At 38.4% G+C, this 18,759-nt stretch overlaps 1 protein-coding gene across 9 annotated transcripts in view; it reads right to left on the minus strand.

Moving 5' to 3' along the window:
* mark4b (MAP/microtubule affinity-regulating kinase 4b) overlaps nt 1-18,759 on the minus strand; it is a 39,515-nt gene that overhangs the window by 16,787 nt on the left and 3,969 nt on the right. For all 9 annotated transcript variants that reach the window (XM_057838060.1, XM_057838062.1, XM_057838061.1 and 6 more), the window contains exons 2-13: nt 14,233-14,430; nt 13,666-13,719; nt 7,001-7,049; nt 6,859-6,924; nt 4,697-4,767; nt 4,384-4,440; nt 2,279-2,515; nt 2,084-2,203; nt 1,118-1,217; nt 941-1,050; nt 645-822; nt 352-572 (exon numbers count right to left, since the gene is read on the minus strand). In XM_057838060.1, coding sequence (XP_057694043.1) covers nt 352-572; nt 645-822; nt 941-1,050; nt 1,118-1,217; nt 2,084-2,203; nt 2,279-2,515; nt 4,384-4,440; nt 4,697-4,767; nt 6,859-6,924; nt 7,001-7,049; nt 13,666-13,719; nt 14,233-14,430 — 1,461 coding nt within the window. The remainder of the gene's footprint in view (nt 1-351; nt 573-644; nt 823-940; nt 1,051-1,117; nt 1,218-2,083; nt 2,204-2,278; nt 2,516-4,383; nt 4,441-4,696; nt 4,768-6,858; nt 6,925-7,000; nt 7,050-13,665; nt 13,720-14,232; nt 14,431-18,759) is intronic.

The raw sequence follows: 18,759 nt of genomic DNA on the forward strand, positions 1-18,759 counted from the left end.
TTCACAAATAGATACTGTATATTGATCGATTAATTGTACACTACCCTAGTATTCATCGTAATTTGAGTGAATTTTAATTTTGGGATTTGGAGCATTAAAAATTCTATTGTCATTGGGGTGAATTGTATTTTAACTATGTTAAATTGTAAAATACTGCAATTAGGGTGAATTGTATGCATGGCATGAAAAGCGGATTCTCAAGCATCTAAATACATTAAAGAGTTCATCCCAGGGTAATCTACATGCTCATTAAGTTCCCTGAAATCTAACACACTTGCTAATCCGAATACATGGCCGCACAGACTTGAATATGACTCAGAAACTCAATATTTAAATTTCTCCCGTCTGTACCGTTGTGGAGGTGGCGTCCTTGCGTCTGTCAGGAATCTCTGCTTTGTTGGGATTGTGGGCCGAGCTGACCATTGGACTGGATGGTGTCGGGATGCTGCGGGAGCCGACGGCATTGTTGCTGGCCTTGCGGATTGAGAGCCTATCCTCCTTTAGCCCGGCTGCTTCTCCAACATTGCTTGGACTTCGCTTGGGATGTGCTGATCCAGGAGCTGCTGGACCGCCTACAAGAAAAGATACGCAAGCAGATGAAGACCAATTTGAGGCCACAGGGCTGTAATACCACAGAATCGTACAAAAGTCTGAGTGTCGTCTCTGGCGCTGGTAGGTGGAGACGCTGCGTTGTGGCTTGTGAGTTGAGGACGTAGCACCAGAGGAGGAAGCGGAGTGCTTGCTGGTACCGTTAGCAATAGTGCTTGGCCTGACGCGAGCCAGGCTGAGATTGCTGCCGGAGCGGGACACGCTGCTTTCGAACTGAGGCAACAGAGTGGAACGGATGACTTTTCTGGCAGTGTTTTATTGGGAGTCAATCATATTCACAATTGGAATGAAACATTAGAGATGTAAACTCAAACCCATATGCCATACTTGCCTCGTTCTTGCGTGCCAGCAGCAAGTACGTGGCCGTCACCTCGTTGTACTTGTGACTGACTAAAGAATCTCTGATCTCCTCTCTGGTGAAGCCCATCCCAACCATAACATCTGAAATACCAATTGTCAATTGTCAATTTTGCATCATTCCGAGGGTCTTTGCGGGGGTTTTACTGACCGATGCGGGCAGTATCGTTGAAGTCCTCCTCAGGTTCTTTGTGGGGTTTCAGCTCCTCTCCTTCGTAGCTCACGTTCAACCATTTGTCTTTCATGATTTGCTGGTATAATGATACCAGAAAATAACTTATTATTTTGTCATAGCTTGTGAAGTCTACACACTACACGAAAAATAAAAAAAAATCTGAACAGTAAGGGTGTAACAAAACATTGATCTGGATCAATACATCGATCGGTAAAGCAACAATCCAATCAAATTAAGTGAGACCAAAACAATATTGTCATCTTTTTGTTCAAATATCTGAAATGTTAAGCAACAAAATTGTCTAAAACATTACATTTAGTTTGTCATTCAGGTAATATGAAAGTCAGTGTTAAATGTGTACATAATGTCGTGTTAAATCTATTGAAGGTCCTTGAATGGTATTAGTTCATGGCAGACTTCGTAGGAATTGGTATAATATCGTCAATTAATTGGTGATTTACACCCCTACTAATCCATATCCAAGGTTCTTACAGGTTTCATCAAGTGAGTTCTAAGAATTTTAATACCATTTTGAAAATAATTCAATGCAAAATCTGGGGTAATCTTCACGACCAGTCCAGCAAAAAATCAGTAACTCCTCTATGACAATGTGTGCTTCTCAGACACAACTACATGCAAAGCAGTGCAAATAAAAATTTAACCATGAAATTCAATGCTGCTTTAAAACACTTTGTCAATATTAGTACATCTAAGACTTAAAACTTTTTAAGACTCCAATGAAACCCTCAAGTCAAAAAATTGGCACCCAAGACTTTTCTATTGTAAACTTGAATATCTCTGTTCATACATTATTAATGCAAAACATGCACATCACTAGAGAAGTGCTTTGAACAACAGAACCCACAAACACACCAAAAAATAAAACCCTGTTAAGTAAAGTCAAATTAAAGGCCGAGCCCTACTACAAATGTTTCCACTCACCTCCAGCGAACATCGTTTCGTAGGGTTGAGGACTAAAAACCGGCGCAGGATGCCCTCGCAGTCTGTGGACATGTAGAAGGGCACGCGGTACTTTCCTCTGAGGACACGCTCGCGTAGCTCCTAATTGCAAAACAAGTTCAGATGAGCTTGGAACAGAGAAAATTGATGCTTGAAAGAACAAAAGAATGTGCTAACCTTCAGGTTTTGGCCATCAAAAGGCAGTGAGCCGCTCACAAGTGTGTAGAGGATGACGCCCAAGCTCCAGATGTCAACTTCGGGGCCGTCATACTTCTTGCCTTGAAAGAGTTCGGGAGCGGCATAAGGCGGAGAGCCGCAGAAGGTGTCCAGCTTGCTCCCGGCCATGAACTCATTGCTGAAGCCAAAGTCAGCAATTTTGATGTTAGAGTTGGCGTCGAGCAGCAGATTTTCTGCCTAGATAGTGGAACAAAATAGATGACGTCAGAGTGGCACATGTTGATATTTAAATGCACTTCATTAGGTTTTACATCTGAGGTAGTAAATCGATGTTGTGAGGCAGGGAAGGGCAAAATAGTGGCTGTGACATTCTTAAAAGCAAAGGTGTGTATTACTAGATATATTAGAAAAGGATGAGCAGTAAACTCGAATTACGGCATTAACTGCAAAGAATCCATTCCTGTTTAAATCCCAGTGTGGCCATGTTGATTAACAGCAGCGAGTAGTACATTCTAGGAATGTCCCTATCACATATTTTTGCATACAAGTCCGAGGCAACTGGTTTCAAGAATCTGCTGATACAATGTCCCAATAGGATATAGTTTAAGGAGCGAACAGAGCTATTCTATCATTATAGCAATATAAAAGGAGTATTATTAGTAGAGTGGTTTCAATGACACGAAAAATAAATAAATAAATAAATAAATAAATAAATAAAAACAACCACCAAATCCCTCCAATTTTTTTTTTCTTTTTTTTTCCCCAAATCAGAGGTGCCGCAAAAATGAGATTACAAATTGCATTTAAATGTTTTGCATTAAAAAAATATATATATATATTAAAAATGTTTTCAGAAATGTAAATATGAATATACTGTATGTACTGTTGGTATAAACATATTGTGTACATATTTTTTGCTATATACCTCTATACATCTTTCATTTGTTGCTTGTAGCCTACAACTCATTCACTGCTATTGACCATTATAGACTTCAAATCAATTTCAACAGGGCAGGCTAGCATTGAGTAATCATGATTCACAGCCATTGATGAAAATAGATGTCCAATATATTTTGACTGAACACTTAAGAAATAAAAATAAATATTAAATACTTTTTAAAAAACCCTGATCTCTTCTGGTGATGGTGAAGTCTAAACACTTTTTATGTATCCATTTGGTTCCAGAAAATATAGCCCTTTACAAAAACCCGAAAGGTCCACAAAGTGCTTTACAACAAGAATATAGTTCATGACAAATAAAAGGCAGGAAGTATTATACATTGGGGGGAAAAAAAAAAAAAACATTAACAAAAACAAAGAATCACAATGAAAGTCAAAATGGCAAATAAAATATAAACTCTAAAGCATTAAAACCCTTAAGAAATAGAAGCAAGCTACCCTTGTCTGGATAAAAGGAGAGTCTAAAAAAAGTGGGACTTAAACCGTGATGTTAAAAGGCCTAGATTCTTAATGGTGCGGATTTCAGGGGGTGGGCTGTTCCACAATCTGAGGGCAGCAACTGCAAAAGATCGATCACCTCACTGTTTAAGTCTCGACCTTGGAACTTGAAAAAAAGACGCTGGCCGGTAGAAGGAAGAGCCCTGCCAGAGTTACGGAGAGTTAAAATCTCCGACAAATAAGAAGGAGCCAGGCCACTAATAGTATAAAAACAAACAGTCAACGTTTGAAATCAATTCTAAAATTAACTGGAAGCCAGTAGAGCGATGACAGATTGGGGTAATATGTTCATGTCTGGGTGCACCGGTTAAAAATCGAGCAGCAGCGTTTTGAACAAGTTGCAGACAATAAATAGAGGACTTGGGAAGACCAACAAAGTGCAATGCAGTAGTCCAGTTTTGAGCTAACAAAATCATTGAACTGCTTTTTCAAGGTCGTGGCGACTAAGAGAAGGTTTCACTTTGGCCAAGAGACAGAGGTGGAAAAAACTTGCTCTTACAACAGAACTAATCTGTTTTTTCTTTTCAAAGTTAGACCTGCTATGGAATATCACTCTGAGATTTTTAACATGTCCTAAAAAGGAAGCCAGAACGCCAGAGTTGGGCTTTTAAAAAAAAAAAGGTTGTTATACTTGGGCGTGCGCTCACCTTCAAATCCCTGTGAACTATGTTTTTCTGATGGCAATAGTGCACAGCTGACACAATCTGTGGAAGAACAATAAAACTTGCTTCAAGTACAGTAGACAATATACAAACAAGAATTACACAGCCAGGGTTTGTTTTATTCGTCAGCAAACCGCAGTGGAAATGTCTGTGGCGTCTTTGCGTCACACTGAGCTAAATTACAGCTCATCTTTGCTGGTTCATGTGACAACTTAAACTTTTTAGTGTCTACGATGTAGCAAAAGCATCAATTAGTCTAATTAATCCCTAAGAAAAATGGTGTAAAGCTGGAACTGACCTGTCGGAACTTGCCGCGGGCCTCTTTCTCTTTCATGCGGCCGTGAGCCACGAGGTAGTCAAAAACCTCCCCTGCAAGTAACAAAAATATAAAATGTCAGTGATAGTTACTGCAGAGTTAAACAACAACAGGAAAGTAATATTGCAGAATCACACAATCATTAAAAAAAAAAAAAAAAGTCCTAAAAGTCGCTAATTTCTTAGCATGGTTGTTGAAATGGGGATGGTGCAAATATACTGTAGGGTGTAAAATTGTGCGAGAATGCATTTTTGTTTCCTTTGAGTGTCCAGTCTTCAGTAATACACCTAAACACATATTTGCGAGCATCAACATATCTAACAGCTTGAGTTTATGTAAATATTTATCCTTCTGGCGGAAAAGGAAAGCCAAAATCTGGTCTTAAATGTTGACTAAGCAACTGATGGTGAGTCATTTTACTCAACTTCTCACCAAAGAAAAAAACAGTCACAAGTCCACTCCAGCTTGTTATGTGTTCTTTCTTTGTCTTCTTTATGATGAGAATAGACCGTCTCTGTCTACTGCTGTCAATTCACGTGATGTTGAGTTTGTGTGTGTGACTCCCATTTTGTGTGTTTACTCCTCGTTAGGTATTGGAAGCTTTCATGTGGTGCTTCGTCTTTTTTTTTTTTTTGGTCACGAAGCATCTTCTCAGATGAACTGTTTCATCTGTTATTACACTGGTAAGATCTGGGTTACAGCCAGGGGATGTCCACATTAATTTGCATGAATTACTTTTATTATTTTCTTAACATTTTAATGTTTACTGTTTGCTAATAGGTATTTATCTGTGAAATACTTTGGTATCTTTTTGTGTTGATTATTTAGAGCTATAAATAAATTAGATTTTACTTGAATTTACTTGAAAAAAATACAAAGGAAAAGGTAAACAGAAAAAATTAAATTAGGAGTGCATAAGGAGCAAGTTATTGCATCATTTCCTGGTTAATGTTCTTGAAAAATGAGAAAATAGTTACAGATCTGGAAAACCCTCAACATGGCCTTGACAATGTTTTTGTGCTGAATTGTGAGAGTTGAAAAATCTTCAAGAACCAACATCAATGGGCCACCATTTTACACTGATATGCAAGAAAGATAGGATAAAACAGGGCACACACAATCACACATTTTTGCGATCTGTGCCAAGATTGAGCAAATGCTCCACAAGTGTACATTCTAAACCTGTTTTATAGTTGCCGTTTTTCAAGCTGTACTGCTGGGTTTCCAATGCCTTTGACCAGAATGGTAGCTTTAAAAGCCTTTTATGCTGGCACAATGCTGGGAGTTTTAAATATTCCCTCTGTAGTTATTAATGTTATGACTTCATATATATATATAAAAAAATATATATATATATATACACACCGTATTGGCCCGAATATAAGACGGCCCTGATTATAAGACGACCCCCTCTTTTCCAAGACTCAAGTTTGAAAAAAAGACTTTTTGAACACCAAATCCATTTTTATACAGAAAATAATGACAGTACATCCGAAACAAATGATTATAACAATATATTTGAGAGAAAAAGCATGTTATTTTGCCTCATTTAAATCTTAATATCTGAACATTTAAATATGTAAACTAAAGTGCAATCATTTGTAAATGAATGGCTTCTGGTTTTTGAAATGTAAATAAACCAAGCTATTGTGATAAAACAACAAAATTGCAATTACTGCCTTAACCATCAAAGTGAAGTCTACCTATAACTGTAGTCTTGAAACAAATCTGAATAAGGAAAAACATTGCAATAAAATAATGCAAACTGGTTATACTTGAGAGTAGCTGAGATTATCTGTCATGACAGAACATCACTTCAATGATATCTGGCGCCATCTAGCGTTGTGAATGGGGAGAGTAGCTGAGACCTGTCATGACAGAACATCGCTTCAATGATATCTGGCCCCATCTAGTGTCGTGAATGGGTATAATGTCTAGACTACGAATATAACACGACCCCCTATTTTTCAGTCTTATTTCAATGCAAAAAACACAGTCTTATATTCGGGCCAATACGGTATATAGAGATACAAAAATAAATGGGGATACATACTGTACATACCTCAGCAGAAGTATGTTTGAATACACACACTATATATGACAACAGGTAACTTTATAAAGTCATCTCCTTCAGCATCACTTACCTCCACTCGCATACTCCATGATCAGGTAGAGAGTCTTTTCTGTCTCTATGACCTCAAAAAGCTGGACTGTAACACACACACAAACAGAAATGGTTAGACTAAATAAAAACCGCCAATAAGGACAAAGTTAGGTCCAACTCACCGATGTTAGGATGATTGAGGGTTTTCATGATGCGTACCTCACGAAAAAGCTGGAGAAACGAGAGAACATATCGTCAATGTGACTCATATTCATAAATACACAGGAAGCCATCTATGGAGTCCTCCAATGGAGCATGACGGAGGTACAGCCTGACAGTAGGCCTCCTCCCCCGGGTGTTTGCAACCCCCCCCACTTCCTAATCTATCCATCATTGTGCTCCAGACTGCAGTCTCATCCTGCCACTTTGCCCCACCCTTCTGCTTGGTTATAATTATGCATTTCACGGAATGCTGCATTGAAAGATATGCTGACATTACAATGGTTTGATGGCAGCACAGTAAACGTGACAACAAAGCTGCTTAACTTTTGTTAGTAAATACTTCATGACGTCAACTTTACAAATCATAGTTCTAATAGGATTGGCAATTAGTGGCATAGTGAGACATACTTGAAGAGGATGTTACAAAGAACTGCAGGGGACATTATGCTGGAAGAAATCGCATCGTAACGGAAGAAATTATTTTTCCATATTTTATTGTTTCATTACACAATACTGAAAAAATGCATTCAATTAATTCATGTCAAAAATGTATGCGATTTACACGATAGCATTTTAAGAGCAACAGCAAGTTGTTGTGTGTCCAAGGGACAAAATTAATTTAATAGATTTTAGGAAAACACCGTTTAATTTTTCTTTCACACATTAGACTTCCTTATCAGACAATTATGATGGTGAACTCTATGTTCACACATTCAAAAAAAATTAAATATATTTTTTGCGTTGTTTTTTCCAGTAGTGTTACATAAATGAAATTTGGATTAGGGAACAAAATGTGGGAAAATTAAACTAGCCTGAAAACCGAATATACTGTGTTCAACATCTTTTTATCAATTTAGTGAGAAAAAAAGTCACATTGTATTTATTGGGTGAAGGAGTACATTTTGAGGGGAAAAAATTAAATTTGATCAAATTTGGAATGAGGCTGTACAAAGGCGATATAGAAGAATACTATCTGGATGTGCCAGATATGACATTGCCTTCTATATTAATTTGCCTTAGTCACATTTGGTCATGCATCAGTGAACTATGTAGTCTACTATATTTCATTTAACCATACACTACCTGATGCTACTTGTTTTTGACATTTTAAACTATTTGATGCTTCCAGCCTTTTATACAACCTCTGTTGCATTTCTGACACTAACACTGAGCGCAGGAAATTCTCCTGAACTCCGCGCAGGAAATTCTCCTGAACTCCAAACAAATAATCAATTAAAAAAATTTTTAAAAAAAAAGGGGGGGGGGAATACATTTGGTAGCTGCTGAAAAGAAGTGAACAGACAAAAAAGCCTCACTTCCTCATCTTCTAATTGCAACATTGCACTTTTCTCCATGTGCGTAAATGAGAGAGAAGACACTTGGCCTGGTTTAACAGGTCTTCCAGAGTTTCTAGATGTCAAGTGACTGCGGCGCTCCCTAAATGACGTCACAATAGCCAGAGAGCATGAGATTGTGAGATGGTGTGGATTTACTATAATTACAATCAGAAATGCATATAATTCCCTACAAAGAAATTGAAAAGAATTGGCTATATTGTGTACGGTAGCACCAATCAACCAGATTCTATAACCTTTCAAACTGTAGAATTAGAACTCCATTGTAAATCAAGGACACTTTGTACTCAATGAGATGGTGAAACAATAATAACAATAGGGGTGGGAACCTTTAGGTACCTCCCGATGCAATTTGTGATACAAGACTCACAATAAAATCTCACAATACGGCGATACAGCAAATATTGATACATGGATCAAGAAGTCAATTTACAATATTCTACGATACAACTATTAAAGAAAAAAAAACAAGCTATTTCTACGCAAATATAAACAATGTATATTTTTGCACTGTCGTGGACAATCTGTCAAAAACCTTTGTCTTCCTCACAGACTGAGAATATTTCAGTACTTATCAGTAAATACAGCGAGAGAACGAATGTTAATTCGCCCCGTCCCAGTCAAAATGAATTGGTGTTCTAGTGCCGTCAATGGCAGCCAGTGAGTTAACATAGCAACTAACATGTTACTTTATTAGACAGTGACATCTCTTAAATAAAAAAGATTTATCAATTCTTCGTGAGAGCATATCGAGAACTGTCTGAAATACAAATTACCGCGATATATCACCATATCATACTGTCAAACCCCTGATTCACAATAGCCATAAATTCACACAGCAACTGCTTGAAATTATCAATTCAATATAAACTGAAGGAGCATGTGTGCAGCCCGCATTGTGGTTGTCAACGGGATTAATACCGGCATTGTCACGGAAACCATGACACGGCATGGCCGTTGTCATGGCAGCAGGCCAAGAAGTGAAATGAAAGCTCCATAGAGGGTTCCAACAGGCTCGACCTGGTGGAAAACCTACTGTGAAATGTAGATACTCATTCATCTCAGTTTATGACTGATGGGATGTGGAAAATGTAAAGTGGAGGTGACAGGCTCATCCCCTTAATTCTTTGTAAAGTACTCGGTTGCTCCACTTAGTTAATTTGATTAAACTCGCTGCACTCTTTCCAGACTGGCATGTTGAATCGCCTATTTTGTCCATCCATTTTATAGCACTTGTCCTCATTACAAATACGCCCTGGACTAGCCCTAGCTAATACTACTTTACAGTTGAGGCAATTTGTAACTTTTTGTTACTTCTATAGACCCTACCCACCGACGTCACAAAACCACGTGCTCGCTGTATGGTTCCGCCCACTTGTCCGTCATTTTGTCTCTGTATTAGCATTGGTTTCAATTGATCGAGGAATTTAAAATGCATTTCATGGAAGACCCGGTGCTTTCTGATGCCGTAAACTCACTGGATGTGTTGCATAAAATGCGTTATGTGGAAAAGCTTCGTTCTATACAGTCGCCAGATCCATATTTGATGCCCAAATCGATGTTTTTCGACCCACTGTCTTCGCCCTGTCTGCCTGACATCTGCTACGCTGATATTTACAATTATCTTGTCCACACAAAATCAGCCTATTCTCACGAAAATTTGAAAAACTTCAAGAGCTTGGAGGCTTATAAATACTTCGTTGCTGGTTGGGTGAAACAGGTCCTTGTCCACGAAAATTCGGCAGGAATCTATCTTGTGCTTGGAAAGGTGAGTTACGAAATTTTCAATTCAAAATCTTTTGTTATTGCTAACATCCACTGTCAAGTCTAATGTATTTCATGTCGTTTGTCAATGGAGTTAAGGCTTTTAATGTTTATATGGTTTAGCGATAGCACTCTCACTACATACATACGTGTATGTTGTCGGCGATTAGCCTAGCAATGATCTTAATTGTGGTTATTTGTCAGCCCAAAACCCTCTAAGTATATCTTAAATGCATCTTACCGGATATAAAATGACTACTACATAGTCTGTGGTGATTTTTTGGTGCCCAGTTTTCACGTCGAATTGCAGCCGTCCATTTCGCTCTCCTCTTTGGATCCCTCGGAATACGGTAAAACTTAAGTCTCTCCTTCCATCTTCTCTGTTAGTGCAACCAACAGCCACACACGCCTTCACCATTTTGATTATTAATGTTAAGGAGCAGAAAAACACGCCGTAAATAGGAGGAATGTACGTAGCCGTAACAGGTTAACACTATGTTTTGACGGACAATTGGGCGGTACCATTCAGGAGAGCGGAGTTGTGACGTCACGTGGGTAGGGTCTTTTTCCTGGTACTAAAAGGTACGGCTGGGCGATCACATGATCCATATACAGAGGCAGTTTCCTCTATGCTCATTTTTTTCCACTTTGTTTTAGAAATGTGCTTATTATTTTAATAAAATGATCAAATGGCCTTTGGATTCTTTAGTTTTCAATACACATTCTTTAACTCTTGCATTTTCAGAATCAGGGTTATAGATGAGAATGGATATGAAAAAAATAATAATTGTGGTCCATTCGCAACTAGAAGGTTCTAATCAGTTATTTTCAGAGCCCAAAAAGTTTGCGGTCCTATAAATGTAAGCACTGCTACAACCACTTTTTAGGAACTAGAGTAATGGTCTACAACTGGTCCCCCGGCACAAGGCTGTGGCTCACTAATGGTCCATGAAGCATTTTTTGTGTGTGCAGACAGAAGAATTTTTTTAAAAAATTTCTTTTCATAGACAAACCACGGGTCTTACTTCAAACACTTGTTTATCACAACAGGTGACTGTCACGCAAAGCTCCAATATGCATTATATGTGACGGCAAGCAAGCAAACAAAGCTTTCAAAATTGCTTTGGCCCATGAAGACCAAGCACCTTCATTATAAATAGGTAATTAGGTGCTAACTTGATTGCTAACACTAAGATATGAACTAAAGAACGGATCCTGTGTGAATATAGGCTGTTAACTTTTTGCTGCAGTCAAAAGGTAGCACACTCACTAGGTGCATTGTGGACATCATTGAGACAATTGTTGGAGAGGATTAAAAAGTTACCATCATTCACAAATTAATCTAGCTTGATGAGTCTCGTTGCAGAAAAGCCCCCACTCATTTATTATAATCCAGAGTTATTTTTGATGTACTTAACATTTGATTTTCTGCCAGTTTTCTGATGAATATAATATCAGTCCACGGTGCAAAAAAGGTAGGGGTGGGGGTTCGCTGGTCTACACCGAGGCTATCTTTTCCACCTGACGTCAATGCTATTAGGCCTCATATATTGATTGGGCAGTTTGTCTGTGTTGTGTCCATGCTGCTTGTGGGAAATGCTGCTCACAAGATGACTGCCGTCTTGTCTAATGATTCTTCATTCTTCATCCATCACCACAACAAAGGACTCTGGGCTAGCAATTTGACACAATAGCAATGCATATAATTGCATTACATATGTAGACAAAAGAGAGCGAGGCACCCAAGTCTACATAGTGCGTCTTCTCTCTATCTTGTCTTCTGTCCTTTTCCCAAGGCCCCTCAACTCCCCACCTCAGCCTGCTGCCCTTTTGTTTTCCTGTCTGGAATTCAGCTCCAGGTTTAGGGGGCCAGCATGGAGGGACTAAAAGTGGGGGGAAATCTTCCCAGCATTGCTAGAGGACTGCTCCAATGCAGCCTCCAAACACTTAATCAGTGTCACTATCGGGCACCTTAAGGGCACATTTACATGACAACAATTCAATGAACTTGCGTCTCTGCATGTGCTAACACTACACAAATAAGATTGGTGGTTCCAGATAGGAGAAAATTTGTACATATATGGTGGTTCCAGATAGGAGAAAAACTGCACATATATGAATCTTGTGCATACTTTTACGTGACAACAACTTGCTCAAAATGTGTTTTGTTACAGTGTCATGACATTGTTTTAAAATATTCGTGTGGAAATATGCATCTCAGGTCACGATAGTGATTTTAAAGAAAGGTAAAGTGTATTTTCATTGTCACTTTGGTTAAAACCTATCCAAAAATAGAAGCATTGAAACTTGTTACCATGAAGGCCAGATGGGAACCACTACTGCACAAGGCCAGACACCGTCGATACACCGGCGTTATCAACACTTGTTAGCTAATCAGCAGACAACTCATCAATAAGCCGACTGTGTGTGCGCAATGCTATATTGATTGCGTTGTTGTTGAAATAGTGAGGGTGCTGAAATATACTAGTCAACGGCTAATTAGACAAAGGCTACGCTTGTTCACTAGACATAGTGTGATTTGCAAGCGTGTGAAAACTATCTCTAACATTTTTAAACAATTAAGCTCAAAACAGGTTTATTCATAGACATAACATGATCAATACACTGGCAAGTTGTGTTCATGTAAAAAAAAGGGGGGAAAAAAGCTGTTTAAAGATTGGCCTGTGATGCTGCGTTTGCAATCAATACGCAAAATGCTGAATCAGGACTCAATAATGGACTGTGACTTGCAGTCCTTTGGAAAAACATCCTAAGACATGAAAAGCACATAGTCAACACTATACATTGCCTCTTGTAACCTTCCATAAGGAAGTTACTATATAGTTTCCACGTGGTTGGATCATTTGTGAGCTGAGTAACACAAAAACTGAGGGACAATAGTTGATATTAAACCAGAGGTAAAGTAGAAGAGTCAGGCCATACATGCCACAAAATTGCAATTGAGGCTTTTCCAAAATTTTCCAAGATTATGACCAAACTAAAAGAAGCTCCTTTCCTAAATTCAACATGGCTACCTGAAATTTGAGACCAAAAAACATTGAAAGGTGACGTTTTCTGCTACTAATAATTATAGGACCCCCCCCCCAAAAAAAATCTGCGAGATGCACAATATAAACTCATTAGCTGGCATTGACGAGGACAGACGTCCAACCCATTTTGACTGGGAGCGCAGGCAGCAATCGAATGATCACTGCCAGCCCCTCAGTCAAAGTGAATTGGTCATCTGTCGATGTCAGTGGCAGTGAAACATGATCACTCAATGCCAACCTTCCCAAGTGAAATGGATTTCATGTCTATCACTGTCAACGGCAGTTAATGAGTTCTTTTGTTTTATAAATCATAAAAACCAAAAATCCACAATATATATATATACATAAATTAATATAAAGATTTAAAGTAAAATATAAATATACCACAAAACTTTTTTTATTTTTATTTTTTTAAATCACCCACAATGTTTAATGAATTAAATAAAATGCACTCACCTTCTGTAGGCTTGAAGGGTTGAGTTGTGTTTTGTCAATGATTTTTATTGCAACCTAAGCAACAAAAGAAAGAAACACAAGTTAATGAATACAAAAAATAGGTTTCATGAAGATACTTCCCACTTCTGAGAGAATAAACAAGAAAGAGTTGTTTTGATGCAAATAAATAATGGAAGTGAATACCACTAGCCAACCAGGGTCAAAAGTGGCCTTGTGAGTACAACACACGACAACATTCTTACGAGGTTATGTGTGTAGTGGGCAGCACTCATATGACAGGATGTTCTATCGCAAATAACTTCTTTAACAAGTCAACCAGAAGAAATGTAGGTCAAGACATTAAGTACTTTACATCATTGCTGCATGACACAGATCAAAATGTACATTTGATACATCATGTAGAAAGCTTCATTTGCTAAATTTGTGGGCACACCCATAACGAATTTCTCATTTCAAATATAAGAGGAAATAGAGAAAACGAAATATCTGCATTGCTTTGGAAATGTTATTGCACATTCAGAATACTGTAAATTCAGCCTGTGACGTCCGTGTGTTCAACTAGCGTACCTCTCTACCCGTCAAGATGTGTCGCGCCAGTTTGACCTTGGCGAAGTTGCCCTTGCCGATGGTCTTGAGCAGCCGGTAGTTTCCGATGTGTGGCTGCTCGTCCGAGCAGAGGGCAATGGAGTTGCGGCATCGGGCGCCCAGCGAGCGGCTGGACCAGCCTGAGCCTTTTTCTGAGCGGCTGGTGGACAGTGAAGTGTGCTAAGGAGAAACAAAGAGTGGAAGATCAGCATCAGAAACGATTCAGAAAGACAACCACAGACATTTGAATTTGGACAGTCAATATGAAAAGTATTTATAATGCATAGCTTATGCCATTTTTCACATTATAGCTTTATTCAAACGAGCTCAATTACCATGAAGTTAGGACATGGTGTTAAACACAAAGAAAAATAGAATACAGTGATTTGCAAATCATGTTCAAATTATGTTTAATTGAATAGCACACACCATGGTGTGCATTAAACAAACAAACAAATTAATTATAAACACCCTATTATTATGCATTTGTAGAAAAACAGTGTTGCATATAGATGGGCTATTGTTGTGTATAGATGGGCTATTTAGAGAAAAATAAAAGTAAAAATGTAAAAAATATTTTTTTATGTTTTAAATACTACATATAATATGGTAAAATTTATAGCATACACCCTAATTTTTGCACAAAAGTAAAGTCAAGTATAAAGAAACAAACAGGAATGAATTGAAAAATACAAAAAAACAAAATAACATTTTTGATAAAACACAATTTGTAAAAATACTGAAATCCGATTACTTTTTATATTACACACATGATTACATTAAAATTGAAAAACAATAATGGGGAGTCTAGATTGGGTTTTATATATTATTTATGAGTATAAAATATAAATTACGTCGATTCTATCCATCATATCCAACATACATGTTGTCCTCTTCACCTTAATTTTCCAATCCCTTCCCCCAATCATCGCTCTCCGCCACACAAAGCAATTTGCCTCCCATCACGCTTTCGCCACGCCTTTCCCAACCTCCCTTTTGTCTTGTGGTATATCTTCATTTTGGTCAGCCCCACATCAATTTGCACCACCGTCACCCTCCATCACATCGCACACCCAAACATCCCCCATTCATCCTGCCTACTACAAGACACAACTGAGGAATAGCAGAACTATACATGTGTAGTGAGGCAAAATATTCTTGTTAATGTCTTGTAACATTTTTTTATTGACCCTTATTAGGCAGGGCAATTAATCAAATTTGTTGATTACTTAAAATTAATTTTTCAGGATAATTTTGGAATTCACTTTTGCGTGCTTACTTCATTTATTGTCAGCCAAGGAATGTATTCACAGAGTATGTGCTGTGGTAGTTAGTAAAAGAAGAAAATGTACGTAAAAGCACCCATTAAACGTAGTAGACCAATCCATCTGGTCTCGGTGGGCTAGCGGTGATTGAACAATCACTGCCAAGTGCCAACCCTCCCAGTCCAAATGGAATGGACGTTTATTGCCATCCATGGCAGCCAATGAGTTAAGAATGCTAAATTACTACCTTATACGGTTGAAATTTGCTGAACTGTACAAATCTAATGATATTGCGCAAGGACGGGTTGTCTGTCACTCAGTGTGTATGTTTTACATGTGTTGGAAGGAAGTATGTTCGTAGAGTACAAGAAGTGTGACATCACTGCTCTGCTGAAGAAAAAATAATAGGCGTGACCTTGAGTTCCCCTCCCACTGTAACATCAGTTTCCTTTTCCTCTTTTGAGTTATGTGACACACACGCATTCAAGTAAAAATTCCTACGCGAGTACGCCCATTCATTTTCTCTCACACACGCAAAAACGCACACAACCGCCTGCTAACGAGTGCGTGTCTCTCAGCATGATGAAAATAGATGCAAGTGAGTCACCCTTTCACACAAGGTGTTATTTACCATGTCACGTCCATTTTGTTAATGAATTTGATTGATTGTCTCAGTGTTGTGTCACATTGTTGTGGCAAGAACAACACACGTCAACTATTACAATTCAAAACAAAAGCCAAGAGGTTTTGATGTAGTGTAACTTCACATTTTCTGGCATAGCATCTTACTGTATGCACTCAGGGCTAACAGCTAGCATAGCAGCTTTGTTTTAGGACACTGCAGCAATCCATTCTCTTTATATTAAAACAAAGTCAAAACACCCAGTTACTGTTCTTCTTTTATCTTCTTTTTCTTTTATTAGGATCTAGCATCGGACATAGCCTTCCCGGGCAATAAAGTCCTCCTTGTGATAGTTGAATACGACTAATCTGCACTAGCATAGCATCCCCTTGTTCTAGCAAACACTGGACATCCAACCTTTTAAAAACATTACTTTGTATCGGCATATAGCATCAGAGGGAGTAATAGTCATCTATAAAATCCCCAGATTTTTTTATAATGTCTGACAAAACTTCTAGCAACCTTTGTCTGGACTAGTGTAACACCCGAGAGCCATGTCATAGAAATATTTGGATATCCATTCTTTTAAAATATGTCTAATCATCCAAGGTTGGACTTTGGGGTTCTTCTGTAGTGGCAGCAATGGTCTACTCTTGAGAACAAGTTGGTATGAGCCTGAAATTAATTAGTTTTCTCATAAATGGATTGGTGATAGAGGATATGGCGATATAACAATTAAGGGTGAGTAAGGGGGCGTTTGGAGAATACAATAAACACCAAATGAACACCGATACTTACGGGAACTCAAGAATATTGTCATCATGGAACATTTTGGGTACCAACAGAGAGAAAAAAAAGTAATAGCTTATAGTTCGAAAAACACGCTAGTTAATTGAGAACTTATTGTTGCCTGGAGGTTCCAAGTTAGTCACTTGAGGGTATGTGTGCTTTGGAGAGACTGACAGACCAAATTAGATAAAAGAGTGTAATTTTAAAGAAACTGGGCAAAATGGTATGAATACACATTGAATTATTAAGCAAGAATTTAAAAAGATAACTTTCTCCTGCAGATTGGCCAAATGGTGATTTAAAAAAATGCTGGGTGAAAGAGTGCAAATATTTCTTTATCCTGTTCACCAAGTAAGTAAGTTGTCATTGCATTTTTCCTTTGCACGCACCTAAAGCAGACACGTGATTTCTCAAGGCTTTAAATGACTTTCTGGAGTATACAGGTGGAAACTTGCTTATGTTTGAGTAATTGGCCGCACCACTTAAAGCCTTTCACATGTACATACACATTAGCCTATAAAGCTGGGAAAAAATTATCATCTGAGGATATATCGTGATCCTTAATGTCACGATCCAAGTATCGCAACTTTTTTATGAGTATCGATACATTAAATACTTCTAATGTGCTGCGCAAATACAGCGCTGGCCACAAGCCAACAAACTAGAAACGTCCCGATCCGATCACTCGCCCTCCTGCTGCTTTTCTTGGTCCGCGATGCGCTCGAGATTTCTTGTTAAAGTTAAAGATGAGTGACAGCTGTTGACGCGTTGATGTTGCCAGAGAAGCCTGGGAGCACTACAACTGAAAGATGTGGCATCGTTGAGCTTGTTTAAACACTTGCAGTAGTGTGAGTGGCAATTCATTGTGTGTGTGTGTAAGTGAGCAGCGTGAGCGGATTTGAGTGGACTGATTCAATGAAGCAATTAATAAAGACAAGTATTTTTTTTTCTACGTTATCCTTGTTTAATAATTCAGTGGGACAGTAACATGTTTAAAACTTTTTAATAGACTTTTTTTTCGATATCAGATCAGGACTCGGTATAAAATGTGAAGTGTTTTATAAAGTTTTTGTTCTATTTTGTACAGGAACAGATGCTGCAACAGTTAATGCACTTTTCTATGTAAAAAAAAAAAAAAAAAAAAAAAAAAAAAAAAAAAAAAAAAGATTAAATGTCAAAAGGCATCTACTTTAAATGAAAATACACGCCTCTGTGTTTTTATACATTTTAAAAGGTAATATGTTGCCAGAGTTGAAGTATTGCCACACAGGTCTCTGGATACAGATTGGCTCATGACAAAAGCGCCCTGGCCCTCTATCATATGTTGCTTAACCTGTTGCCTATGGGCAATAATTTGTTTTTTCCCCCGCAACTCCCATAAATTAAGCTCATAACTGAAGTGTGCAGCAACCATCAGTTGGCCATCTTGGTTGGAGAAGCAAAGAACAAACAGATGGCACCTCAATTACTTCCAAGACCACGAGCTTTAAGCCGGAAACATCACCGTGACTGGCCCACTTCTCTGACCTTACCACGCGGGCCGGTTGAAAAACAAAACAGAAAAATATAGGTCACCTGAATCACCTCGTATCAAAGTTTATAGGCAAGATATACGGCTGACTGAACCTCAGTGGAGCACATGATGCAGGGCCTGAGGAGTTGTGCGAGTGCTAGCTAACAAGTTGTGACAGCAAGCCTGTGAATCAAGTTTATGAGTCCAGGAAACACAGTAAAGGAGGGCGTTCGGGAGGTGAGCCAGAATTGTCTGGGGTATATCGGACAAAATCTTTAGGATGTCTGTCTTTGAAAGACTACTGGAAATGGCAGCTTCAA

The sequence above is a fragment of the Corythoichthys intestinalis genome, chromosome 6 (assembly GCF_030265065.1).
Source record: "Corythoichthys intestinalis isolate RoL2023-P3 chromosome 6, ASM3026506v1, whole genome shotgun sequence".
In the NCBI taxonomy this organism is placed as follows: Eukaryota; Metazoa; Chordata; class Actinopteri; order Syngnathiformes; family Syngnathidae; genus Corythoichthys; species Corythoichthys intestinalis.